Source organism: Hirundo rustica, chromosome 14 (assembly GCF_015227805.2).
Source record: "Hirundo rustica isolate bHirRus1 chromosome 14, bHirRus1.pri.v3, whole genome shotgun sequence".
Lineage (NCBI taxonomy): Eukaryota > Metazoa > Chordata > Aves > Passeriformes > Hirundinidae > Hirundo > Hirundo rustica.
The window spans coordinates 5,251,265-5,278,440 of NC_053463.1; the positions used below are offsets into that span (position 1 = coordinate 5,251,265).

The window sequence follows — 27,176 nt, forward strand, 5'->3', positions numbered from 1 at the left end:
TAAATACAAAATGAGCTCTGCATTCACTGACTATTCCCAAGAGACAGCTTGCTCCTTGCTTCAGTCTAAGTACTCAAAAGTCAGTCCCTGAAACTTTCTCCTCAAGTCATTTTTGCCGTGTAAGGCTCTGGCAAACAGCAACTTGTGTGATTATTTCTGCCATTGCAGTCTCTTACTTTGTTCAGCTTTTAATTATTTCAAACTACATGGCTGAAGTGCTGCTGGATAGATGTCATTCAGCAATAAAGGCTTGTCTCTGAAGAGCCTGAACTAGGGGCCATTTCAGCAGGGCTGTAGCTCATACGCTGGGGAATGTCACACTCTGTTTCTGTGGTTCACTGAGGACATTGGAGTAACCTTATTTCTATTCTAAGCAGAGTTGTGTTTGCCAATTACTTTCCAGCATCCCAGCAGTGGATTTTCATAGGGACTGGCAGAAAGCAGTGATTCCTATTGTTCCTTCACTCCAGAGACTGAAGGGTTTCCCAAGTGACAGCACAGCGCAGAGGAGACAGGATTGTCACCCAGCTCCTGCTCGTGCCAGCAGGGAATCACAGGATTTGCACTGCACGACCTTGGCCAGGCCGAGCTCACACCGGATACAGCGGAAGCACTGGGCAGAACACACAGTGCCCAGGTACCAGCTGAGCCCTAATGCAACCCACCTCACCACAGCAGCTCCCAGTGCAGACCCGGCCAGAACCAGCGGTACCCAACGGTGCAGTCACTGGCTCACATTCTCATTTACCTTCCATGTTTAAAAAAGGATGATGATCATCATGTAACTACAATCACGAGCCTTTCTTACTCTGCCTTTGATGGACCACCTCATTAAAAACTGCCCAGAAGTCTTAAAAAAAAGAAACAACCAACCAACCACACACATCCATAAAGATATCAGGCTGCCTGACCAAAGTACTTCTACTTTCACACTGGATACTTCAAAATGTTTATTAACAAGCTCCACAGCAGGTTTACAAGTTTCTCCTCAGTTAAATCTCACATTGCTGAGCAGAGCTCACAGTTCTGCTCTCTTCAGATTTCCCTGAAGCCTCTACACCTTCACATGTACTTGCTCCGTCTCCTGTTTCTGTACCACAAACACAAACCCACACCAGTGGTGAGTTTACAGTGCCCCCAGATGTTACTCATGAAATCAGCACCAAATAGAGGCCTCGCTGTCTCTCCATCCCTTCTGGTGACAGTTCATTCTAAAACATTTTTTATAATAAATGATCTGCTAAAGGCTTATTGCAGTTAGCATGGAATTTTATATCACCTAACTGAGGTGCAGAAGTACTAACCACCATGCAAGCACAGTAGAATCAAACCTCTAAAATTCATAAATATAGAATTATATTTAGAACTTGCCAGTATAAAGCTGTGTCACTGGATCTTACTGAATTGGAAAAGGTTAGGTTCTCAGGATTCCGATGGACGTACCACAGAAACTACTTCAGACATTCTTGCCATCCTACCAGGGAAAGGCAGGGTTCCTCACGTCACCCACCTCCCATCACTCTTGTCACAGACACAGCTGTGGAGCTCCCTTAGCCAGCACCATAAAGATCAGCTCTGGGTTATGCATGTTTAAAACAGCAGAAAATGCTACCAAGGAATAGAGGAATACTAAAAGCATGCCAAAAATGAGTTTTCCCACTTACTGTCCTGAAAACGAAAAACAAACAACCTTGCTTTTTAACTGAGAAATTTTTAAAGCCCAGGTCTGTTTGTTTAAAGGACTTTCAGGGCCACCTGCAAATCATAAAGAAGATGGAAAACACATCAGTCACATTCTCACTTTTTTCTCTGTCTGTGGATTCATAACCAGAGTAATGATATCTCTAAGGTTACAGTCTTCTCTGGAGGTCCAGGATCTGAAGTAAAATCTACAGCATGCAGGAGAAATAGGTACTGGAATAAAGTTCCTAGAAGCCAGGTTTTAGATATTTAGATGTGTCTAAGCGTAAAACACGTGAGTGCTTATTAAACTTGGATTATTTTGCGATTCTTTAGTCTTCTCTCAGATCAGTGATCCCCAAAAGGATTATAAACAATCCAAGTTTGCTACAGCTTGTAAGAGACTCACTCTGACAGAGGAGTTTCAGGGCAGCTGGCAGAGCCCAGCACAGTTGTTTATCACAGTACAACAGAAACAGTTCTTCAAACACACATCAGGGACTGCAGAGATAGAGAGTTTTATCAGAACACACCTTTCAGGCAAGTTACTAAATCGTGGCTTTACAGCAAGAAATGTGTTTGAAAGTGCACTGCAGAAAACCAGACTGCAAATAAGCCCCCATTAATGGTGCTGAGCTCTCTTCTAGTGTAACCTCACCATCCCCTAATACTCTTTTAACATCATGAGACCCTTTCTTTGGTAGCCAAAAGAAATCACTCTGTACCAACCTTTGTTAAGACAATAATTTGTTTCCTTACAGGAACTGTCCCTTTGCCATCATCCAAGTACTGATCAAAGTAAATTCATGTAAGAAAAGCCACCATGAGTTGCTGCAGTAAAAAGACCCAAATGAGGTAAGCAATCAATCTCCCACTTTAATGTTCCCAGAATGGAAAAGAAAGGTCTAAATATAAGACATTTGCATGTACAAGCAGCTGCTCATTCTGTTTTTATGCTGATGTTCATCAACTCTGGCCATCTTGATTTGAATATCTGAGTGAAATGAGATTCCCCCTATCAATCTCAGTCTTTTTCTCTTCAAAGAAGTAATGATAAAAATGAGATTGTTTTCAGAGAACTGAAAGCCCGATTTGTATGTGCAACAAGCCATTCCATATTAAATCCATCGAGCGTTTCACTTTCCTCAATGTTACAAAAGCAATTTGTTTCCAGACAATACAGAACTAGTTCACTCTTCACCAAAAAAAGCTTTTCCCCATATTTTGCCTGTTACCCACAATGAATTTCCAGAGAGAACAGCCTGAACTTCATGCTTGTATCAGATTATTAATGCCATGGGCAAAATCCAAAACAGTTTGACCATTCTGGAAGTTTTCACTGCCACTTCCTCTCTGACAAACTAAATAATGCCACCTACTGACTGCCAAAGCCTGAACTTCCAAGGACTTTTTTTATTTCCCACTCCCAGACACAAAGCCCAAGACACACAACGAAGGCTGTTACAGCCCACATAAACTAAAAATTAATGTCTGATACTCTGAAATATTATTGTTACCTGGTTTTGTCACTGTTACTTGATTTTTTCCAATGTTGTAACTAATTTAAGATGCCAAATTTTAGTTTGACGCTTGATCCAGTTTTACAGTAAGACCCACCAGACATAACAGAGACGCCAAGCTTTATAACAGCACCATATGTTTTAGATTTGAAAGTCCAGGGTTGAGCTCGAATCCTCTGCTCCAAGTAACTCAGAAAAAATAACATCTGCAGCTCCAAGATATTTCCATACCCATGACTTGACAAATAAGAAAAAACCCCCATGAATTTTCTCACATCATCCAGCTCCAGCAGCAGCAAGGATATAACTAAACCAGGACTTTAATGATTCCTTTATGTAATTACACTGCCCAACAAGAGATACCCATACAGCCACCAAAGCGTGTCACAGTGTGTGAACAAGGGTTCTGTTTCGCAGCTGCTGTACGTATTCCTTCGCTTGGTCAAAGCCAGTCCTTGGTGGCTCTGGGGGAGGAGGAGGACCCTCCACCAGCTTCACAAAGTAGTGGCACCTGCTGATTTTCATCATGCCAAACATGCCCTTGCCGTGGCACCGCACCCGCTTCACGTAGTGGCCCCTGCCCGTCTGCGACTCCGCTGAAGGAAAAAGGAGAGGAGAGAGAAGATTATTCAGTCAAGAACAAACTGCTACAGCTGCAATAAAACACCTGTCTTGCCAGGGTATTTTTCATGGCTGCTTGCAGAAAGTTAATTCTACATGGGATTCTCCTCTCCATCTTTCTTCCGTTACCCTTAGCAGATCGCTGCTACAGAGGAACCCATGAGCTGCATTAACGCCCTTCAGGAGCACCAAAAAGGTGAATTTAGAAAGCAGGCACACCAAGATAAATATGTGGTGAAGGACAAATCACACTGAGCACTCACTAGATTATACAGCTCTTCTGAAGGTGGTATTCGTTTCACTGCCTTTCAGTAGTTTGTCTCATGAATTCCTGTGAAGTCTTACAGACTTCATTTTCCCTCCTTTCTCCCTTTGTTGCATTCATCACAGGTATTTTCATTATCTGCACATCCAGTCCTGCACTACAGCTGAGCCTTCTTGTGGCAGAGGCCTGGAAGGCTCCAAAGAATTCTAATCAAATCTCTCTACAGTCCAGGTGACTTTAAGCTTATGAGGTCAGTTTAGTAAAATTTATCCTCTATTAGACAAAATGGGATTTTTTTTCTTTGGGCCCCAAAATACCTAAGAGTAGACATTTCTCTAACATTTTTCTAGACTGAAAAGCGCATTAGTTATTACAAGTTATTATCCTGCAAATCATCTACAGACAAGTCTTTTTATTAAGAAGTTTACTGTCATTACCCATTTACTTTTCTACTGTGTCTGATGGAAGTTTAACTTTGATCCTGTAAATCAAATTGTACCAGCTACAGACAAAGCTTCCAGCATCCCTGACTGGCAACATTAAAAACCAGAAACTGTTTGCTTGTTGTCCAATCTTTCATATTTGTGTCAAGCACCTTCCTCTTCGGGACCTTCTGTTCAATAGACAGCAGAAATTCCACTCTCAGATTGATACATCCATCTTAAAAATGCTGCAAACGCGTGCCTTTTGTGTTTTGGTAAAGTTAAGTTTAGCAGAAACTGTCCTCTATCCACTTCTGGTGATTTCAAGCATCAAAATCTTATTAAATATAGCACATTTTCACAGGGCAGGATAGAGTAGGATGACATTTTTCTAATACACTAAATTAAAAAAAAAAGGTACCTATGTGTAAATTTGATTTGAATTCCACATTGTGCTTTTTTACAGCCATTTCCTGTGCTTCTAACAGAACCTGTAACAAAAGGAAAAGAGATGGAAATACTGAGGAGGAATTTAAGCAATGCTATTTCTTATCTTCAGATAACATGAAAGAAATTGCAAGTTTAAGTCAGTTATAGAAAATGTATTTTACAGAGATAAAAACTGTTAAAAGACAAGCATCTTTTACATAAGGATGTTCCTTGCACAGAATGAAAAGGCCTCAGGACGATTTCATCACTATTTTTGGGGAGGAAAGGGAGTGGAAAAGATGGTTTCCACCAACACTTGTCAGTCTTCCATCCACGGACCTTTGTGTAATTATACATCTGACTAGAAATAAATTCCAAGGCGGGCAAAATGAACTTGGTCCATTCAATATTTTCAGTGAATACAGGACATTTCTTTGCCATAATTATATCAGAAATCAATGCTTCAGCCAAGAAAATGAGTAATTTAAGAATCCAAACCACTACGGTGTATTCCAAGCTTTTGTGCCTTCAGTCCTCTCCTTAATAACATCCTTCATCTCTTACAGTTAAAGAACCGAAGCACACAGAGGCAGCAGCCATTAGTGACCAGGATTCTGCACCTTTCACCATAAACTCAACACCAAGCACAGCTAGAGAGGACACCCACACGGAATTTATCACCATGACAAATCAGAGCAGCCAGCACAAGTGACCCCAAAATATTCATAAGTCACAACGTTACATGACTGCAACAAAAAAATGTTGTTAGAATGTGCTCCCAACAGGCTTACTTGAAACACAAAACCCCACAGAAGTAGCAACACCTCCAGACTTCTGGTGACAGGTATTGATTTGAAAGTTTTTTGGAAACCAGGAGCATTAAAGAATACTGCTATTTACCTCTTTGATCACCTTTGCTCCCTTTTTGTCACTGAACTCCAACTGAGCGAGAGCCTGATCAATGGACATTCCTTTTATCTGCAAACAAAGTGTTAAAATTAACTTCTGCATTTACAAACATTTCTCTTATTCAGAAGACATTACTTAAATTATACTGCTATTACAAAAAACAAAAACAGCACAATTTCCTTAATTACATTTCAATGTAATACCTTACAGCTAAGCCAAACTACAAACAGCCATTCCCTGGCCAGATCCACGCTCATCCCCAGGACTCTGCTAGAAAGATGCTGATTAAACTGTGATTGAATGAGGCTGTTAAGACAAACACAGCAATTAAATTTCCCATTCTCTCAGGCACAGTACAAAGTACTCCTTGCTTACCAGTTTTGCCAGATACCACATCTTATCTTTGCTGTATTTTATTTCCCTCCGACAGTGATATATTTCCTAGGGGGAAAAAAAAAAAAAAAAAAGTTAAAGGATGAGTAATTTTGCAGTGAAAACAGGAATGGAGCATCCATGTCAGCTCCACAATCTGTGTTCTCACTAGGAATAAAGTAAGAATGTCTCTGCCTACTATGAGACAGCATATCAGGCATAGCTTGATATTTGAAACTGAAAGCACTAGAAAAAGTTGCTGGTACACAGGAAATTTTAATACAATCTTATGACACTTAGTTTATAAGCAGAAGTTGCTGAGAAGGATTATCAGAAGGTTTAGAACCATCTTTTCCTCTCCTTCTTCCCACTTGAGAAGCAAAGATTGACATGCCCATTCAGCCTTAAAAATATCACCCTGCTGTCAACTCAACTTACTGGGAGAACAAATAAACAATACTACCAGAATGAACTTAATTAGCCCTTCAGAAGTGAAGAGGGTTCCAAGTTTGATTGGCACAAATAGCTGCCTCCACAGACCCATTTAATATTGTTACTAACAGGGACCAGCCCCAGCTAGCAGAATCTAACATCAATACAAATTTGAAAGAGATGGCACTCTTGATAAACAGGTAAAACACTGATTTAATAAACGAGCCTGTCAATAGCTGCATTTTCACACACACTGCAGCAGCCAGCACAGCCCACAGCAGGGACTTCTACGTCCTAGGCCACAATGTTCACAGGAGCAATCAATAAATGCTCATGGCCCACACAGTACATGCCTAAAAAAACATTTCTTTTGAGATGTAAACACTTTACTTTGCTGAGCAGCATGTCTAACAGAAACCACCACACATAAATTCCTAATGATGAAAAATGATAACAGCAGAATTCCAGAATATCAGCTTTTGACAGCACAATTTCCACCTCCATATAGTTCAGAAATTTCTACAGAGGATGGGCCCCTCACAGCTTGAACCACACACTGAGTGGGTGATCAGCTCCAAGTAACTCAAGGATCCAATATAATTTAGAGATGGAAAGTATTCCAAGTGATATTAACTTGGAAGACAGCCAAACTGAATAAAATCCTAAATAATGAGCAAATAACCTTTCAAACTAGTGCCTTGTGCAGTCACCCTGTGCAGACAGTGACAATCTGTTCAGAAATTGCTGAACACTCCAGGTAAGGACAGTGACAGGTGCATCCTTACAGCTGGTCTGCGAGGCTCTCCAGGCAGCTGGGGAGGGTAAACAATCCTGTTCTTCTTCTCCCACTTCCCAATTTTCTGCAGAGATGTGCTTGTGTGGATGCATGACAGAGGAAAAAGGCTACCAGATGCCAGCCACCTGCAAGACAAGACCACAGCCTCAGCTGCTGAACACAGGAGCTCTTTCTCCCTGCCCAGTTTATCTGGAAAATTGTGAACTTGGTGTCTTGAAAAAAAGAACTGGCACATTTGTGTACTCAAAAAACCCCAAACTATTAAAGTCCTTTATAGTTTATGCTGAAAGAGCTTTTTAATTCAGCAAGAAGACTGAAGCATCTTAAAGCACACTATGAATACTGGCATGAGATTCCACATTAAGTGTCCTCAGATTGTCACACAGTCACCTCTGTTCTGATGTTCTCATGAGGTTCAGGACTCACACAAACCATTTGTATCTTTCCCAAGGTACTTTTACAAGATACGTATTTAACTTTTACCAACAACACTTTTAGCAGTGAAAATTTCTGTTTTTTCAAGGGGCTGAGTATCTCAGAGGTTTATAAACATAGTGAAATTTGAAAAGAGACGTGTTCTGAACTACTTCCAAGAAACAATCCAGTCAATACAAAAAACACAGCTGATGGCAATGAAATTAGTTTTCAGGCAGTTTGCTCACCTCAGATTCTGAAAAACGAAGCTACACTTTGCCCCCTGCTGCCTGGAGGAAGCAGCAGTGGGCAGCCACTGTAAGAAACAGATGAGTTCAAGACCAAATACCGTGAGTTCTACTGAGCCTTGAACATCTTTGTGTGTGTGGTCAACCCATGCAAATATGTGAATACACCCATTCCCATATCATGGAATATTTTTTTCAGATATTTGCTGGGATAAAGCAGTACCACTGCTCCTACAGCACAGCTATGGGATTCCTCCAGAATGAGGAATTCAGCAACTCAGGAAAGCAGTGACTGGGGACTGCAGTGCAGATCCCACATTACTGTGACCTGAACTACGAAATCAGAGAAAATATGGATGTCCAACAGAAAGAAGTGAGGAGAGAGACACCTCCATCATGGCACAAGCCCTGAACGCACAGAAAGACAGCACAGAGCAGAGTAACTCCTCTGAACACAGAGCTGTGCCCCCCACAGCTCCAGGCCTGTTTGAGATGGCCAAGCCAGGTGACTCCAGAGGCCAGCCCCGGGTACTGAAGCAGGGCACTGCCTGTCCCATAGCCCAGAGCAGCAGGACATGGGTGACAGAGCCACACTCACCTCTCTGGCCGTGCCCAGCTGAAGAGACCCCGCGCCCAGGCAGCACCTGAAGGGAAGGGAAAGTGAGCGAGGCCTGAGCAGAATCATAAGATCACAGAATGGTTTGAGTGGGAAGGAACCTTAAACCCCCCCCAGTCCCAATCCTCGCCATGGCCAGGGACCCCTTCCACATCCCAGGTTGCTGCGAGCCCCATCCAGCCTGGCCTTGGACAATTCCAGGGATGCAACAGCCGCAGCTTATCTGGGCACCCTGTGCCAGGGCCTCACTACCCTCACAGGGGAGAATTTTTTCATAATATCTAATCTAAACCTACTCTCTGCCAGTTTGAAGCAATCCCCTTTACCCTGTCACTCCAGGCCCTTGTAAATATTCTCACTCCATCACTCGTGGACACTCCCTTCAGAGATTGGAAGGCTGCAACTTGGTCGCGCTTCTTTTCTCCATGCTGAGCAATCCCAAATCTCCCAGCCTTTCCTCATACAAGAGCTGCTCCACCCCTCCAATCAACTCGCTGGCCTCCTCCCGAGCCGACCCTCCCAAACCAGCGCCGCGTCCCCTCATCCTCACCCGCTCCCAGCGCCCAGCGCGCCGCCATCTTCCCGGTCTCGCTTTGCGGCAGCGCCCTGGGCGGGCGCACGGGCAGGGGCGCGGTTTGCGACATTTTGCGGCGGCGTGCGCGGCGCTCGGCGGCAGCGCCCGGGGCACGTGGGGCGGTGCGGGGGGACCCGGGGCGATGGCGGCGGGGGCCGGGATGGGGACGGGAACTGGGATAGGGATGGGGGTGCGGGCGCTGCCCGCCTCCCCCAACTGGTACAGCAGCCGCTGCAGCGACGCCAGCAGCGACGGCCGCCTTTTCGGCTTCGCGGCCAGGCACCGCGTCTGCCTGCTGGATGTCTCCGCCGCCGCGCCCGCGTTTTACGGTACCGTCACAACCTTCCCCACTCCCCCGCACTGTGCGGGTGCGGGGGGGGCTGCGGGGCCTCCCCGCCACCGGGAGCCCAGGGAGGGCACGGGAGAGGCGGGGATCTTGGGGTGCGGGAGGTGTCGGAAGGCTCCGCGTTCCCCGTGCCCATTTCTCGCTGTGGGGCAGGGGAGCTCATCGGGCACACGGACAGGATCTCCGGCTTCGCCTTCTGCCACTGCCCCGGCCAGAGCGGCCTCTGCGCCAGCAGCTCGGACGACGGGAGCGTCAAAATCTGGGACAGCGGGACCCTGTCGGCGGTGCTGGAGTACAGCCTGCACCAGGTGGGACACGGGGACGCGGCCGGGGGCTCCCGCCATGGGTGCGGTGTTTCGGGGCTCGCACACAAAGCACGGCGAGGCTGCTTTGCCCAAAAGTCAATTTCAAAGCTGGCGGAATTAAATGCTGGGCGGCTCTTTGTTCTTAGCCTGCAGCGCTGTTGCAGCACTGTAATTAGCTGCTGGTTGCCATCAGAGCCGCAGTGGAGCAGCGTGCTCGTGGTTTGGACTCACGGCCGCTTAACCCAGCTTGCCTCAAAGGTCTCAGCGAGCTGCTGTGGCCCGCGGGACAGACTAGATGTGTATTCGAAGAGTTATTGCGGCTCAGGAGTCCCCCTCAGCAGCTACATCCGTCCTGTAAAGCCTGAAAGAGCTGGGACACTCAGGGACAAACCAAACCGATGCTGGGCAGTGCTCACAGATTATCTCCTGCCAGTTTTTTCTGTGTTAGATGGCAGTAAAACAGCTTTAAACAGCCTTTTTTCCAATGCTCTTCCTTCAGAACGCGATCTCGGCGCTGCACTGGTCACCCCTTGTGAAGGATCTGATTGTGTCTGGTGATGAGAAAGGTGTCATTGTTTGTCACTGGCACAACAGAAATGACAGCCAGCAGTTCTTCCCAGAGCCCCGGACAGTCTTCTGCCTCACCTGCTCTCCTCATCATGAAAACCTGGTGGCCATTGGGTAAATGCTCATTAGTTAATATTCCTGATGTTTTATTTTCCACTCCTTTTCTGCAAGGGTTTAATTGTGAGGTTTTTGCTATGTGGCTGAAAGTTAAATTTTAAGAGGTCTCGGTGGCTGTTCTTTTAGTTTTGGAGTAAAATAAATTAGAAATATTTGGTAAACCTGCAGAGGCAAAGAAATCTGTAAAAGTGCAATGGTCCAGGCTGACTTCTCTGCAGGAGGGTGACAGTGACCCTGGAAAGAGCCTGTAAATCACCTCGGATATTATTCCACAAGCGTCCAAGAATCTCTTCATTAATTTAAATCTCTGCTTTCAGCTACAAGGATGGCATGGTGGTGATAATTGATATCAGCAGGAAGAGAGAAGTTGTGCACAGGCTGAGAGGCCACGAGGATGAAATCCATTGCCTGGCCTGGTGCCCTGTGCCTGGGGAGGAACGGTTACCTGCTTGGCAGGATGAGCTCCAGGGTATGTAGACATGATTAACAGTTTGTGGAGTCATTTTTAGTTCATGTAAATGCCCTTCTAGAGATTGCGTTTTTTTACAGAAGGTTAGTAACTAGCTAAGCAACTGGTAAGTTCAGTGAAATATGTTCTGATACAAATCAATATAATTCCCAGCTCACTTTTATGAAGGTTTTTATTTTAAAGCATTATAATGTGACTTCATTGGTGTTTAACAGCTCCTTCAGAAGAAGGCAAGGTTCCAAATGGGGAGCTGACCCAGGACACAGCCACAAAGAAAGGTTGTTACCTGGCCTCTGGAAGCAAGGATCAAACCCTACGAATTTGGAGCTGTACCAGAGGCAGGAGTAAGTAAGAGATAAACAGGGACAAAGTGTGGAACAGCTCTTGAACTGCAGCCTTTGAGTGCTAAAAGCATGGGGAATGTAGCTAAAGCTGCAGATCCACAGAACTCCTTTGTCTGTGTGAGAATTTCCGTGTGTGAGGTGCAGTGATGCCTCCTGGCTCTGCAGGTGTGATGACTCTGAAGCTGCCACCCACCAAGAGAAGAGGGGGAGCCGTGGACCCGGCGGTCAAGGAGCGCATCTGGCTGACTGTGCACTGGCCTGCTGGCCGTCCCTCCGAGCTTGTGTCCAGTGGCTTTGGGTAAGTGGGACACTCAGCAGCAGCTGCAGGTTCTTCTGTTCCTACTGGAGGAAATGCTGAGGAGAAAAGACACCTCCTTCTTCCTTCCTTTCCAGTGTAACAGGAGAAAACAGGCCAAGATTTAGAGTTCGGGCATTGAGAAAATTACTGATTGTCCTATAATTTGCCCCATAAGCTAACCGGATGTTGAGTGCTAATAGCATTAACTGTGGTTTTGCCCATCTGCTGGGGAAAAAAGTCAGTTTTCAAGTGGTGTTTGTGTGTGTGTGTAGCTTTGTGCAGGTGCTGGTTGTCTTCAGAACTCTGTTACTTCTGACTTGCAGGGTATTTGTGATACAGTCTGTAGAGAGCCTCTGTTCTTCTGAAGTGAAAAATTAAAATGAATTTCGATTTTGCAGAGGAGAACTGCTCCTTTGGAATTTGACCCAGCCTGGCAAACGCAAGTGGACTCTTCTGGGATCCTCAGAAGGACAGAACCACTCCCGAATTGTGTTCAATCTCAGTTCTGTGAAGCACCAAGACAGAGAGCTCCTTTTTTCCATTTCAATGGACAGAGATGTAAGAACCATGTAAAAATTAGCATAAGAATGTCTCTACAATGCAGTTTGACTGCCTGTGATTAACCCTTTTAGGGCCACAGTTTTTCTCTCGAAGTGGGTTTATTCTAGTATTTTATAACATCATTTCCTAGCATTTGTTCTGGGCGCAGGTTGTGTATATTTCTGTTCATTTATAAGCTCAGCCTCTCACCTTGGTGGAGTAAATGGTTATGACATTCTGGACTTGAATAGTAAGCATTTAATGAAAGGTGTTTTCCACTTCTTTTCTTCTGTGTTTCACTTTTAAAAGGCCTAGTTTTCCTTCTTAAAATCATTTAATTGTACAAATTAAGGCATCTATTTTTTGATCGGGTTTTCTTTGTTCCTTGGCCTTTTACAGGCAGCAGAGTGTTTCCTGTTTTGAAATTGAAAGAGAAACTTACTAAAATACATTCATTATGTCCATTCTAGTCTTGCAGCTACTGCAGCCCTGCCTGTGACATGGAACCCTCTGGGTGCAGATCACATCCTGTCAAGCCTTCAATTTGACTCTTTGATTCTTCATTTCACTTCTGCTTTGGTTTTTTCTTGTCCTGTCAGTCACTCTGTATTTAACCATTCCTTGTTCTTTAAATATTCTTCAGGTGAAATGCTGGGATCTGTCAACTCTGGATTGCAGCTGGACCATGCCCTCCCTTGGAGGATTTGTCTACAGCCTTGCCTTCTCCCCTGTGGACACAGGCTGCCTGGCCATCGGCGTTGGGGACAGCATGATCCGCGTGTGGAATACTTTGTCCATGAACAACATTTATGATGTTAAAACCTTCTGGCAAAGCATAAAGTCCAAGGTTACAGCAGTAAGTGTGCTTTGGATTCCTTTTTTTTTTTTTTCCCATTATCTCTTCTTTTCACTCAGGTTTTTTTTTTTTTTTTCCTAAGCATGTTTTTCTCTCACTCTGAAGGTTTGTCCCAGCTAAAAGGAGATAAAGCCAAGTTGTTCATTTTGTACTCAATTCTTTCTGTATACAATGCACTTTAGAACCTGGCAACAAGTTTTTAGACCTATTTACAATCCTAGAAGCTTGCATTTACATCTAGTGGAAATAAGCTGAAGTCCAGCTGGCTGTTAATGTTACTTTTTCACTTTTATCCTTCATGATTCTTCCTTGCTTCATCCATGGTTGCCCTTGCTCTGCTAGGAAGTTTGAGAGGTACAAAAAACCAGTACAGCCAACACAGGTGTCTTCAGCTGGTTTTTAACCACAAGTTGGTCAGAAGCTACTGCCTGGTAAAATAGCTGGCAGCTAATTTGGTTTGTAATGTAGCTATCAAAAAGCATTTTAATGATTTTAGTCCCTTGCATCTTACCCCATCATAACTGGAAGGGGGAAAGCCTTTGCTACTCAGAGCAGAGTGATTAAATCAAGTGTTTGGAAGGGTGGGTGTAAGGTCCTTGCTCATCAATTTCAGCATTTTCCTTTTGTTTATTATTTAGCAATAAAATCTTTGTAACTTAGGTCATTTTGTATCTCTTTATATTTTTCTTGCAGTTATCCTGGCATCCAACTAAGGAAGGCTCCTTGGCTTTTGGAACAGATGATGGAAAAGTTGGCATATTTGACACCTTGTCCAGCAGGTAAAAAAGTAGCTTTCAAATTCAGTAGTGTCAGATCCTGCTGGTGTGTTGCCACTCAGGGGTGGTGTGGTCTTTCCTGGGAGACACCTTTGCTGTTAGATGAGTGAGATTAAATTAAAAGTAGCCAAACAGTTGGATTTTCAGTGCATGTTTTCGTTTGCATTGTGTATGTGAGCTTCTAAGGTGAATTTGCTTTAAGGTTAACTTAAAATTGTGTGAGCAGAGATTACCTGTGAGAGGACATCAGGTCAGGAGGACTTCACCCAGAAAGACATTTTCAGGGAAGGAGGAGCAGGAAGGAGGGGAAGGTCACCAGGACAATTATGTTAGGATTTTAGTAGTGTCCTACAGCAGTTAAAGCTTGTTTGAACCATGGCTTTAGAATGTTAGAGCACCTGCTGTCTCAAGTATGTTGCTTTGATTTTATCTGCTTTTAATTTCCATTTGCTGAAATCTGGCTGCCCTTTATCTTCCTGCCCAGTGCTAAGAATAAGCCACCTCAGATCTCCAGCACTTACCACAAGAAGACAGTGTACGCATTAGCCTGGGGTCCTCCAACTCCTCCTCTGATTTCTGGTGAGTCTTCCAGCACCTTGTGACAAAGTGGAATGTCCATGCAGAGCACACAGATGCCATGAAGCTGCTCTTCCCTCGCCTCTTAGGAGAAGGAGCCCCAGTTGCTTGGTGACAATCCTTTGGAGCAGCTGAGAATGTGTTCTGCTTGAGGAACTGTTAACAGTTTGGCAAGGGTACAAGCTCTGCTGGTACCTTCAGGAAATAGGTTTGAGGAGTGCCTCACACCTCTGGGCTTGCTTCAGGGTGTTACAGAGCAGGAACTTCACAGGCTTCCTGCAGCAATTGCATCAAATCAAATACAGCTTCCAGAGTTTCTGCCATTTGAAGTTTAGCCCTTCTTACACAACTTGGATTTTTTTCTTTTAAGGACCAAAGTTTAAAGGGAATTTTAGTGTTTGCAGTGATTGTGCTGTGAGGGATCTGTTGGTGGGAATGAGAGCTCTCTTTAGAGGGTTGTACTGTGAGAATTTCCTACTGCTGGACCACAGGCATTGAAGGATATCTGTTGCTTTTTGAAATAATGTTTTGATTTATGGTGGGAGAGATTAGTTCTGTGAAGACTGATGAAGAACAGAGTGTATTTAGCTCTTTTTCCCTGTTGGATAGGAGAAGAAAGTGAACAGCCCTCTGTAACTTTATATAGTTGTGCTGGAGAAGGAATTGTTTTTCAACACAATCCCTGGAAGCTTAATGGAGAAGCAAATGACATCAACAAAGTCATCAGAGACACCAATTCAATCAAAGTGAGTATGAATTTGAGGGGTTTATGGATTCATAGTAACCACACCAGGGTTTCCATGGCCTTGTAGTTGTAAGTTTCTGATTTTGCCTTTTTGATGTATCTGTAACAAAAAACTTGGAGCCCTCAGGCTCCACAGATGAACTTTAGTGGCACTAACTGACTCAAACTAGAGTTTATATATTTGTATCTGAAGAGGGTGGTTGGTATTTTTTTTCTCCTGGTCTCAACATGGCCCATCTTTTTCTGGCATCAGTTGCTTAATTTTCTACACTGTGATTTACTTGGGAAAAGTAAACGGGGGATAGAGTTTGGGTTTAAACTGTGTGTGGCTGTTTAAAATAGTAGGAGATTTCCAGTTGCAAAGCACTTGAAGTGATATCCTGAATCATATCCTCGTTTAGACCACGTGGTGGGCATGCATGGGTTATTTCCCTCAATTCCTTTAGCTCCCTTGCTTCAAGCATGAACTTTTTAAAACAATTTTTTTATTAAAAACAATCATGATGTTGCAGGAGGCTGTTTCCACTTGTACTGCAGCCAGTGCAGAGTGGTTGGTGATCACTCAGTATCTTCTCAAGTGTGATCAGTCGTGCCTTAGTTGAAAGTATAAAATAAGTGAAGTGATCTTCAGTTCTTTTAAGCCAGCTGCAGTCAGTCCAAGGGTATTGATTTGTATCATCTGGGTTTTGTCTTCTTCCTTGAGTTAAGACTCTTGAGGGGTTAAGAGTTATGTCAGAGGCATTGAAATGATCATATTTAGGCATCTAAGTTGTAAATTGTAAATAGCTTTTTTTTGAATTCAAATGAATTGGGATAATTATAAGCAAACTGCGATTTCTCTTGAAGTGTGGAAGAATTTGCTTACAATGTCTGGTGCTTTCCAAGGAGCATAAGGATATGAAACATCAAGGTCCTACTGAAATCCAGACAAAACTTCAAAATATTTCTCAGAATTAAACAACAATAAAAAACAATCGTTGGTTTTTGCATCAGTTATTTCAGTCCTAATTGCTCAGGTTTATGTCACTGCTACAAAAGCAAAGGGCACTTTTATGACTTTTCCTTTTGCAGACTAACTGCAGCTCTGTCCAGTTGCCAGCCTTGCTCTGTTGAACGTATGTGAGAGAGATTTAAGAGCTTTTTGGCAATAATTGTGTCTTCTTTCTGCAGCACAAGCTGCCTGCACGTACAGAGATCAGCTGGAAACCAGATGGCAAACTCCTGGCTCTTGGCAATGAGGATGGGTATGTGCCACTGGTGGGTGAAGGTGGTGTCTGTGCTGATCTTGACTGCAGTCACTGTGGTGAAGCAAAAGTACTTTTTGTTGCCCTGGTTTGCATCCATTTTTGCATCCATTCTTTCACTGTTGATGTATTTGAATCATGATAACACAGCATTCCCTGCTGTTATTTGCTGTAGCTGCTCTTGGCATGGAAGATCCTCATTATCACAATAAATTCTATTTCAAGGATCCACTCATGGTTGAAATGCACTTTTGCTGATGAGTGAAAGCAGGGCTTCAGTTGAATCCGGAAAGCACAAAAAAAGTTACTCTAATTCTGCTCATGCAAGATAAGAGACAAGTTCCCATTTTCACCAACTACTGAAATTCTTACACTGTTGTTCTTACATTTCAGCTCAATTGAAATATTTCAGGCACCAAACTTGAAGTTGCTCTGCACTATCCAGCAGCATCACAAGCTGATCAATGCCATTCGTTGGCACCATGAGCATGGGACCCAGCCAGAGCTGAGTTACTTGATAGCTTCAGGCTCCATCAATGCCACCATTTATGTGCATAATCTGAAGAGTGTTGTAGGTAACAGTTTGCAGATTATATTCTAAATCTTGGCATCTTTTTTTGGTTGTTGTTATTTATTTCTGTTTCTTCTTTCTGGCCATACTTAATAATTTTTCTTTTATGCCTTTCAGAGAACTCTTCAGAAAGTCCTTTGACAATAACAGAGCCTTTTCGAACTCTGGCTGGGCACACAGCTAAAATCACAAGTCTTTCTTGGAGCCCCCACCACGAGGGAAGATTGGTGTCTGCTTGCTACGATGGCACTGCACAGGTATTGTCCAGAGCACCTCAGAATTGCGTTTCAAATCATCCATTCCACAGCTGATCAAAGAGCAAAACTTGTTTTTGTGAGATAAAACTATTGAAGTACTGCAAGTTTACCTTTGGCAACCATCTGCTGGTTCTGGATACCTGATATGCAGATCATGTTGTGATTTGTGAATTGATTTGTAAGTCCAGTCATTAAGGTTTTCATATTAGCATTTGGGATCCTTAGCAAGGAAAGAGGTGGTGCAGCATCAATGCAAACGAAGCTATGTGTTTTCTCCATTTGCATGTTGGTGTTTGAAATGCCTCTGCAAAATCCCAAAGGAGAAGTTCCTACCTGTGCAGATCATGAGAAAATGCAGGGTATTAGGTGAAGAAGTGACTTTCTGAGTAACTGGATTTCTTTCTTGCTGCCAAGGTGTGGGATGTGATGAAGGAAGAGCCTCTCTGCAACTACCGAGGGCACCAGGGCCGCCTGCTGAGTGTCCAGTGGTCACCAGTGGATTCAGATTGTGTTTATACAGGAGCTGATGATTTTTCTGTTCACAAATGGCACATCTCCAAGCAGGAGCACACACGGCCTCCTCAGGGTGAGTGTATTCAAACAGAAGATCTTTCCTGGAGGTGATGTTGGAGCTGAGAAGTGGAGAGTTGCCATGTTGAAATGATGCAAGTTCTTGTGCTGAATTCCAAATCTGCCTCTTCCTCTTCAGGAGTAAACTGTGACTAGGTTTAAATTGAGTGTCCTTATTTGGAAACTAAATGTTGATCCTGAGATACAGGCAGCTAATGCACTAAAATCTGCACCTTTTACAGGCAAAAAGAGTATAGAATTAGAGAAGAAAAGAAGTATACAGCCAAAAGTCAAAGCCAAGAAGAAGAAAAAGCCTGTAGGCAAGAGCCCAGGCAAGCAGGATGCAAGTGATGCCATGAATGGAGATGACAGCACGAAGGAAATGCTACTGGAGGAAAATGGAGTGTCAGACCACGAGGGGGAAAAAGAAGCTCAGGAGGCAGAGTTGGTTGATGAAGTCTCTGTGACTGGTAATAATCAAATCATCTTAGTTCAGTGTTTCCCAGACTGGTCAGCCCTCCGAACGTCACCAAGTTTAATTTTCATGCAGATTTTGTCATTGTATGGGGTTTTTTTTGAAATTGTCCTCTTGAAGGAAAAAGGCTCTGGAATGCATTTTATAATTTTTAAACTAGTTTGTGACTAATTATCTTTAGATAACAAGATTCTGGCCTCATGAACAGAGTTACTGTGTTCAGCATGAAACTATGTAATTTTTGATCAGCATTGATCAAAATCTTATAATACTGATGGATCTTCACTGGTGTCTCTTGACATCTCATTTAGCCTTCTGACAGTTCTCTGTTTTCTTGATATTTCCTTTCCCTAAAAAGCTGTTATGTTCTATGGCAAAGAAAACTTGGTTTCTGTCTATTTCAGAATTAATGTAATGGAATGTGAATATGAGAATTATTCTGTGTGCATTTCCATTCATTGCTTTTCCTCTTTTTGAATCACTTGACTCCACAGTGTCCAGGGATACATCTTCATCTGCGTGTGATTATTCTTCATTCAGTTTGCCAAAGCCTTTTGTGACCCAGAAAGCTGCTCCTGTGAAAAAGGATCCACCTAAAGAGAAACCAGGTTAGTATGTCTCAGGGGTTTTTCACAGTTCTGTATCAAGGCAGAGTTCCCCATGCTAGGCTTGTTTGGCTGCAGATTCCCTTCCTAACGTGACACCAAATTAATGCCAAAGAAAGAAATGGGTGCTATTGAAATTAATTGAGGGGTTCTGCTGTAACTGCAGCAGCAGTGACTGAAATGTGTCTGATTTTTCAGCTCCTGATGCCTCTGTGAAGAAGAGGAAGCCTCGTTCAATTCTGCCCTTCAGCACATTAATGGATCACAGATCAAAAGAAGAATTGCATCAGGACTGCTTGAGGCTGGCTGCATGTCTGAAAACTAAAGGTATCAGTATAAAATTTAAAATATGTAGAGGGTAGCTGCTCTCAAGTACTCAAAATCAAGTGTCCAGGGACTTGACTTCAACCACAGGACATTATTTTTTTAAATCCTCACCTTTATCAAAGACTTGGTGTGATATCAAACAGATCTGAGGGTTGACCAGCAAATTATTAAATCTGCTGTACAGGAAAGAAAGTAGAAGACAGAAGTATTTGCCAACACTTGAGTGATACAGTGACTTGGCACATTCCAGTTCCCAGTTTTGTGTTAAATCCTAAATATTCACTCTTCTTATCTGGTTTAGATAATAATGAAGATGTGTCCCCTGACCTCAAGGATTGCATCCACTTGGGGCTGTTCACAGACAGGGATTCTCTGCACAAGATGATTGATGTGGAAGGTAAGTGGCATAAAGAACATGTCCACTGTAAGTGTTACATTCAAGTAGAAAACAAAATGGAAAAAATGTTGAGTTTTGAGTTTTCTTTACTGTGGATTACAGTCTAGGATTAAGAATGCAGCTCTGTGTGAGAAGAATATATACCTTTTCCCCAGATAATTTTTACATCTTTCAGATGCAAACCTGCCTTTTCTTAAACTTGCACGATTTCCCTTTTTGCCAAGCTCTTTCATTGCGACAGGTGATGCTGTTGCACTCACACTGATGGGAGGTGTGTTTGCTTCCAACAGGAAAGCTCCACGTGGAGAATGGGCACGCAGAGCTCTTCCAGCAGCTCATGCTGTGGAAAGGAGACATGAAGGGTGTCCTCCAGGCAGCTGCTGAGAGGGGGGAGCTGACAGACCAGCTCGTAGCCATGTCACCCATGGGTATGTTTGCTCTAGCATAAACTGGTGGAATTGGCTGCCAGGGGTCCCCTCCTTCTGGTGGTTCTGGACAGAAACTCAGGAATTAGTTCTTTGTGCTATGATTAGCAGTCCTTACAGCTTGCTGCTGGTTTAAATAATGCTTTTAAGTTATTTTACTGACAGTGAAGTACTGCAGTCACGTTCAAGTCCTAGTTTTGCCCTGCTTCATTGACTTGTGTTAGGATGGTTAAGAAATAGAAACTAACCTGGGGCAGAGAAGAGGTTCATACTGAAGAAACCACTGGTGGTATGGCACAGGACTTGTTCCAGGTATAAAACTGCCCCCATTGGTGTTGCCTTCTCTTTTGCAGTTGGATACCAGGCCTGGGTTTGGACAGTGGAAGCCTTTGCCAAGCAGCTGTGTTTTCAGGAGCAATATGTGAAGGCTGCCTCCCATCTCTTGTCCATCCATAAAGTCTATGAGGCTATCGAGCTCCTGAAAGTGAACAGTTTTTACAGGTGCTGTCTATTTATGTTCAGCACTTTATCTTGGGGGTTTTTTTGTGGGATAGATTGAGCGTTTTGGTCCACTCTTTGCACACGGAGTAACTTTTCTGTCTGATTTCCCTTATGTGCCTTAGGGAAGCAATTGTAATGGCTAAGGCCAGGCTGCGTCCAGAAGATCCAATTCTGAAGGATCTCTACACCAGCTGGGCAGCTGTGCTCGAGAAAGATGGGCATTATGCCATGGCTGCCAAGTGGTGAGTGTTACTGGGCAGAAGACAGAACGGGTTCCATGCCTAAAACAAAGAAGGTTCTTGCTTTGCTAGCAGTTGCAATCTGTTAACTGCTCTGGTCATCGATTGTCTGACGTGCTTTCTGAGCCCTATCTCACTAAGTTTCCTCTAAGGTAGGTGGGAAGAGAAGCTCCAGACAGCAGTTTGGAGCAGAAAGTCCAAATGCCATATTGCAGTAGAGCTGTCTCTTTCCACAGACGTTACTGGAAGTTTCTGAAAACTATTCTAGCAAGACTAAGATTACATTGTCTACATAAAGACAGGGTGAGATTCCCAGCCTTTCCAAACATGCAGTGCAGCAGTTCATCTTGAGTTTCTTGAAGCCTTAGCTAATATCCTGGTCATTGGGTTATCCTGCTCCAACTGGAGTGTTTTAACTTCGTCACTACCAAAATTATTACTACTCTTTGAAATATTTTGGCTGGAGTAGTGTCCTCTGCTTGATGCAGATTTCAGTTCTGGCATTTTTGTGGGTATCACACTCGTGAAAGGATTTGCATGAAACCCAGAGAATTGCAGTAGGGATAAACAGCTGCATATAACCTTTGTCTCCTAAATCTGTTCAGTTTTATTGCTCATCCAAGCCATGTGTGGTATGCAGGCCACCAGAGATTTCAGTGCTGACTTCAAGGCTGTGTGACTTCCACTTTGTGGCTTTGCATCAGATTATTCACCATATGTCTGTAGTAAACTTTGATAAGAAAAAGTGATTAGAGCTCTGAGAACCTGTGGAAAATCCAGGGTCATCTTCATTTGTGTATTTGTGCTACTGTGTTGCAATGCAATTTAAAAACTATTTTAGTACCAATCAACTTGTTTTGCTTTTTATCTTTTTCAGTTATTTGGGAGCTTCCTCACCCTATGATGCGGTTAAAGTGTTGTCAAAAAAGGGGGATGTGACATCTCTTAAAACTGCTGCTGAGCTTGCTCTGATCTCTGGGGAGGAGGAGTTGTCAGCAACTTTGTCTTTGAGATGTGCCCAAGACCTGCTGTTATCCAGGAACTGGGTGGGAGCTCAGGAAGTCCTTCAGCAGCATAAAACTTTATTTGTGAGTCTGGTCCTTTCCTTTCCACCTTCTCCGGTGTTGTGTCTCTCCAGACTGACATAACCTGGCACCACTTGCCATATGTTAATAGTCCACCAGTGGTCATTTGGGCTGGTTTTGCCTCAAAATATTTTTCTAGGAGTATTTTGGGATGTCCCTATGGAATGGTCATGGTTCGGAGGCATGTAGACTCTGTGCTTGTTAATATGAGAGGTTGTAGAGAAAAGTGGGATTCTTCTTTTAAGTGTGTAAGACCCATCATGAGAAGAAAGAAGTGACGCATTTGCTGGTTATAATAAATGAAAAATGAGCCAAATGGAGGATTAAATTTGAAATGTCTTTGTGAACTGAGAATCAGGTGGCTACCTTGCCTTGCTCTGAGGTTTCCTTCTGACTTCCCTTGGGCTCTGTCACCCAGAAGCTGCTGCCAGGCATGGTGTTCTTAGGTCACTCTGCCTGCTGTGGTCAGCAAGGGAGTGTTTTTCTTATTGCAACAGCTCATTGCTTTTATTTTTGCTCTTGTTTTTAAAGGGTCAAAGACTTGTTTTCTGCCTGAATGAAGTGCTCTGCAGGTGCCTCAGTGAAAGGAACCCCTGTGAGCGAAAGAGCCCCGTGGCCCCCTGTTACCACAGCTGGGAGCTGAACAGAGAGGCCTCGTTTTTTGGCATGGTGACAGAACTGTGGCAGAATGTGCTGGGCATGGACACCACTGAACAAGCCACACGTGCACAGGAGCAGCTTCTCAGGATTGAGCATCCTCCTTCAACCAGCAACACACACCCAAAGCAGGTAAATGGATTTTGATCCATGCAGGCACAAATCCTTACTTGGGTATAGGCAGTAAACCCAGCCACTCTGAGGTGTTCCAGCAGCCATTCCCAGGGAGCTGATGTCTGCACCCTGCTGCAGGGCGGGGTTTTAGTCTGGGAGAGAGATGATCAGCAGCTGGGACAGCTTCGTGTAGCCCCCAGTTTGTTTCTGTGCAGGGTAAGAACTGACATAGGGTGTTGGGGTCAGCACTGAGGTCAGAGCTGTGCTGGCTGGGAGTCACTGACAGAGCTGAGTGGTCTCAGCACTGATTCAGGGGTTTGTGTTGGACTGTTAGGGGAGGGAGGGCTGCTTGTTGTTAAAATAGTTTGCAAGGTCTGTCTATAGACTGGTGCTCCTGCAGCTCTTCTCTGTGACAACAGTCAGTCACTGCTCCCACTTCTCATCTGTTTCCTAACACAGGCAAGCACAGTGGCTGTTTTAACAGCTCCCAGTGATGCAGAAACACTCCATCTCCTGCATGAAGGAGACTATGTGTAAATTGCATTGCCACTAAAATTGCTTTTGGTCAAATTATGTGCTTCTGGGCTCTTCTACAGTTGTCATAAGCTCACACTTTGCAGTAACACCGTTACCTGTGCTCTCTGGTGCTTCCTGTAGGTGCTTTTCCATATCTCCCATGACCTGGCCCTCGCAGCCCTCAGCTGTCACTTGGGTCTGTGGGATGAGGCAGTCAAAAGTATTCTTGGGGCTGTGACCCGCAGTTTTGATGCTGGGAATTTCACTCTGATGCAGGAGATTTGCAGTATCATCCTTCCTGAGGGTAAGTCTCTCCTTGTGTCTCATCTGGCCCTGACAAGGCTCTTTCCTGCCAGCACAGTTGTGTCCATTAATGTTCCTAGGCTAAATGATGTTTGGAAGCAGCAAGACACAGCCATATCTGTGGAAACTTGTGGAATTTGGCTAGTGCAAAGGCCACAGGGCAATGAAAATTCCTGACTCTGGAAGGAAGCTCAGCTGTGTCACCTGGTGTGAGTGCTGTAGGAAACTGAGTGAATTCTCTTCTGTGAGGGAGATGGGGGACATTAGAATGCTGTGTTCATTTCATAGCAACACATACTCCAAGTTGTCCTCCATTCCCTTTAGAGTGTGCAGTGCATTTAGTTTGTGGTTCTTGATTATGTGACTTGTGTGTTTTGCAGCTTGGGACCAAAGAAACTGGCTGTAGCTGATGAGAACCTTTTAGCTAGAACAGAGTATTGTGTTCACAAAGATGCCCAAGATGTTTTTGCTTTCATAGTTCATGTACTGCTCTGCCAGCATCTGAGCAAATCCCTGATTTGGGTTTCCAGGATTTCCTGGCTCATTTACCAGATCTGCTCATTGTCTTTGGAAAGTTCCATGAGCTGTTTGTAATCCTTTTCTCATTATTAGGCTGTGATGACCTGAGAGACAAACTGGACAGCACAAACTCTCAGAGCATGGATGCCTGCAGGAGTCTGGAGGGCTTTGTGGCTTACAGACTGCTCTATGACCTGTGGTGGAACCCACCCAAAGGTTCCCTTGGTCTGCAGGAAGCTGTGTTGGGTCCTGTGTCGTGTCCCAGTGAGCAGACAGCTCTTGAGAAGAGCTGTGTTTCAGGTGACCCATCCCCTGAGGAAACAGCTCAAACTGCAGCTGAGATGGGTGAAAACTTCTGCAGTAGCACTGAAGTTCCTAAGAGTGAGACACAGAGTGACTCAAGAACTGGTTCTGTTGATTTGGTAGACAGACAGTCAAAACTGAAGGGCTGCCAAGTGCTCCTTTCAGAAGAGATGGCTGCCTTGCAGAACACCCAGAGGGACATAGCTGAGGTCCAGGAGACTTTAGCAGAAATGATCCGCCAGCATCAGCAGCAGAGGAACAATCTCCAGGAAAACACCAATGGAAACACCCAGGGAAGCAACCTGGAACAGAGTTCAGAGACTGAATCAGACAAACCATGCTCTGACAGCGACCAGATGAATTGGTAAGATTCAGCACGGGAATGAATGAATTGAAAAGTGCTGCATTTTTGTGTGTTTGTACAGCAAATTTCTTGTTTTGCTTAGACTATCTCTAATCTCCTGCCCATCACCCAGGAACACTTGAATATACAGCTCACAAGTCTTGGATTTTCCCTGGGCTGAACCACCACATGCATAAACTCAGTGCAGCTGAATAGTTTTGTGGTGCATGAGGTGTTGTTAAAGTGAATAAACAGGGCAGGTTGAAAAAGGCAGGATAATGAAAAGGCTAAGCATGATCTAAGAGTTCTGTTTCTTTGGTGAACATTGGTTTGGGACTTTGGCAAGAACGAGCTGGAGCACAAAATACTCAGCCAGTTCTCTCCTGTGCTGCTTGTCCAGGAGGGAGGTTACACAGTCTCCTAACAAAATAGTTACTCATGATACCTGCTCTTCTCTTGACAGCAAAGAGGAAGCAAAGCAACCAGTTACACTCCCTGAGCTCACAAAGCAGCTTCTGAAAGCAAAACAGAAATTAGCTGAATTCCCAGACAATTTAAAGGTAAGTTTTCAGAAGAGCCACTGCAGTTCTGAAAAAAGTCATTCTGTGAGGGCAGCCTCATCACAGAATCCCTTTCATACAGAAAGGAACAGTGATTCCTTGTGATCCTGTGGCAGTTTTGAGAGAACTGACACATGGCACCAGGGTGGTATTTTTCTTTTAAATACAATTTTCCCCATGCAGTTGGAAAGCATAGCTATAGCTCCTCTGTGAGAGAACTCAATGAGATATTCTGTATGGATCATCCCATGCATTTTAAGAGTAACCCCTTGCTACTTACGTATGAAAATAAAAATTACAAACCACTAAATCAAAAATTTAAGCTATAACATGGCCTTTATAGTATAGGAACTGTAGAAAGTACAAACTACACATTTGAAAACATGTAACCATGATGATCGGGCAAGAGGGGACAAACCTGGATAAATATGAAAAGAAAATGCATCTGACTTCTGGCTGGCTGCTCTGAGAACGCTACAAAGCAGTGTCTTTAGAGAGCTGCCTGATTATGTTGAACAATTGTATAAACTGTAGACATCACCTCGTGTTCCTTTTTTTTGCAGGTCTTCCCATTCCCTGACGTGCTGGAGTGCTGCCTTGTGCTCCTTCACCTGGGATCCCAGTGTCCTCCTGAGCTGCAGGAAGAGGCTCTGGCTCTCCTTAGGAAACACGGTAGTGCTGGTGTTTACAAAAAGGCTGCCAGGAGCTTCTTGACATGACATTTAGAGACCAAACTGTCTCCCTTGAGCTGCCTCCAGCTACTTAACACTAAGGCTGCTCTTTCTTCAAGTGAAGGCTTCTTTTGATGGCTGTGGCTGTTACTGATCCAGAGTGTCAGGTTTATACACATCCACTTGTGCTCATCCACTGATACTTATTTAAGGAGACTGTTAGAAAACCGAAAAGCAGTAGAGCGTGGGCTTGAACTGTTATAATGGATTTTTGTATAGTTTTTTTTATTTGTTGGACGCTATCTTAATGAAAGCTCTTGCTATTCACATGCAAGAGAAAGTTTTGAGCAGCTGTGTAGTCTTTCAGCAGAGGAGGAAGGTTAGCTGCCCTCAGGAAAATCCATGGTTTCTGTAAGCAAACTGACCCTTAGGCCAGTATTGGTCTTAAAAGCATTGTGAGTTTATTTTCTCTCCTTTAAATAAAGTCTTCTACCACCAAGAACTGGTATTTAATTTGGTGTACAGAAATAAGTTCTCTAGAAATCCTGGATTTTGCAGTCTTGAACGTGCAGTATTTTGACCAGTCTTACAGCTTAAAGGCTTTGTCTGTCTTGTTAGAAAAAGTAACTTCTACAAAAAGCACCAGGGTGCATAAGCCTTAGTGAGCACAGCTTCTGGCTTAGTCACTTCTAGAAGCAAGGTTTTAAATGCAGCAAAAAAAGTTGATGGGGGAAAGCGTGCATCATGAATTTAGAAAGTTTCAAGCACAGTAAAGATTATTAAGACTTAAAAAGAGAAGTGATGGATTTTTTAGATCAAAAGCTCATTCTAGATACTTCGAGCCAAAATTCAGACTTCATCCTGACAGATTTCCTACTTCAAGCTGAGTAAAGCCTCAAGAACAACCTCAAGAGCAGCAGGCGAAAGCCAGGGGTTAGACTGAAACAAGATCCTGCTGTAGGTGTGTTTAATCACTGAAGTGTTGTCACCCATTTGATTTGCTAAATTCTGTACAAAGCACCCAAAAGCCAGGCGGGGGAGCCAGTGCTTAAGCAAACTGCCTTCCTGCACTTAGAGCACCAACCACGGGAGTTGAGACGGAGCAGAAAACTTCACACACAAGTTTGTCCCTTTTCTGCCAGAGCTCTCCAGCTCAGCTTTCCTCAGCTACTGTACAGTGAGCTCAAAAGACATTTTACTAAGAGCTACCCCAGGAGCACATCATAAATGGCAAAGGAAACACAACTTGAGCATCTT

At 43.8% G+C, this 27,176-nt stretch overlaps 2 protein-coding genes across 4 annotated transcripts; one reads left to right on the forward strand and one right to left on the reverse strand.

Moving 5' to 3' along the window:
• Positions 1 to 2,102: 2,102 nt before the first annotated feature.
• On the reverse strand, positions 2,103 to 9,336 carry MRPL22 (mitochondrial ribosomal protein L22). Of its 3 annotated transcripts, none has more exons than XM_040078526.2 (7): positions 9,275 to 9,336; positions 8,707 to 8,752; positions 7,436 to 7,571; positions 6,222 to 6,287; positions 5,838 to 5,915; positions 4,930 to 4,999; positions 2,103 to 3,796 (listed from the first exon to the last, which is right to left on the reverse strand). In XM_040078526.2, the coding sequence occupies exons 1-7, from the start codon at positions 9,300 to 9,302 to the stop codon at positions 3,585 to 3,587; spliced, it is 636 nt and encodes a 211-aa protein (XP_039934460.1). In that variant the 5' UTR covers positions 9,303 to 9,336; the 3' UTR covers positions 2,103 to 3,584. The 3 variants fall into 3 exon arrangements, with proteins under 3 accessions (XP_039934460.1, XP_039934461.1, XP_039934462.1); XM_040078527.2 differs by lacking the exon at positions 9,275 to 9,336 and adding an exon at positions 9,051 to 9,157; XM_040078528.2 differs by lacking the exon at positions 9,275 to 9,336 and adding an exon at positions 9,021 to 9,141.
• A 122-nt stretch (positions 9,337 to 9,458) lies between these two features.
• Positions 9,459 to 26,421, forward strand: GEMIN5 (gem nuclear organelle associated protein 5). Its single transcript, XM_040078071.1, has 28 exons — positions 9,459 to 9,627; positions 9,798 to 9,952; positions 10,449 to 10,630; positions 10,951 to 11,102; positions 11,318 to 11,446; positions 11,612 to 11,744; positions 12,143 to 12,302; positions 12,928 to 13,140; positions 13,834 to 13,919; positions 14,401 to 14,495; positions 15,102 to 15,238; positions 16,408 to 16,481; positions 16,875 to 17,056; positions 17,170 to 17,309; positions 17,724 to 17,895; positions 18,122 to 18,349; positions 18,849 to 18,962; positions 19,158 to 19,286; positions 19,588 to 19,683; positions 19,974 to 20,111; positions 20,462 to 20,609; positions 20,732 to 20,851; positions 21,726 to 21,936; positions 22,465 to 22,722; positions 23,362 to 23,524; positions 24,136 to 24,709; positions 25,152 to 25,248; positions 25,812 to 26,421. Exons 1-28 carry the CDS (start codon positions 9,459 to 9,461, stop codon positions 25,965 to 25,967), a joined length of 4,611 nt encoding a protein of 1,536 aa, XP_039934005.1. The 3' UTR covers positions 25,968 to 26,421.
• The last annotated feature ends 755 nt before the right edge of the window (positions 26,422 to 27,176 follow it).

Bases quoted from the DNA above. Each gene is read 5' to 3' on its own strand.
- MRPL22 (XM_040078526.2), bottom strand. From the start codon at position 9,302: ATGGCGGCGCGCTGGGCGCTGGGAGCGG. The intron at 8,753-9,274 runs GTGAGGATGAGG...CCTTCCCTTCAG, and splicing joins GCGCTGGGCGCTGGGAGCGG to GTGCTGCCTGGGCGCGGGGT. The intron at 6,288-7,435 runs GTAAGGATGCAC...TTTTCCCCCTAG, and splicing joins GAGAGCCTCGCAGACCAGCT to GAAATATATCACTGTCGGAG.
- GEMIN5 (XM_040078071.1), top strand. From the start codon at position 9,459: ATGGGGACGGGAACTGGGATAGGGATGGGGGTGCGGGCGCTGCCCGCC. The intron at 9,953-10,448 runs GTGGGACACGGG...CTCTTCCTTCAG, and splicing joins TGGAGTACAGCCTGCACCAG to AACGCGATCTCGGCGCTGCA. The intron at 12,303-12,927 runs GTAAGAACCATG...AATATTCTTCAG, and splicing joins CCATTTCAATGGACAGAGAT to GTGAAATGCTGGGATCTGTC.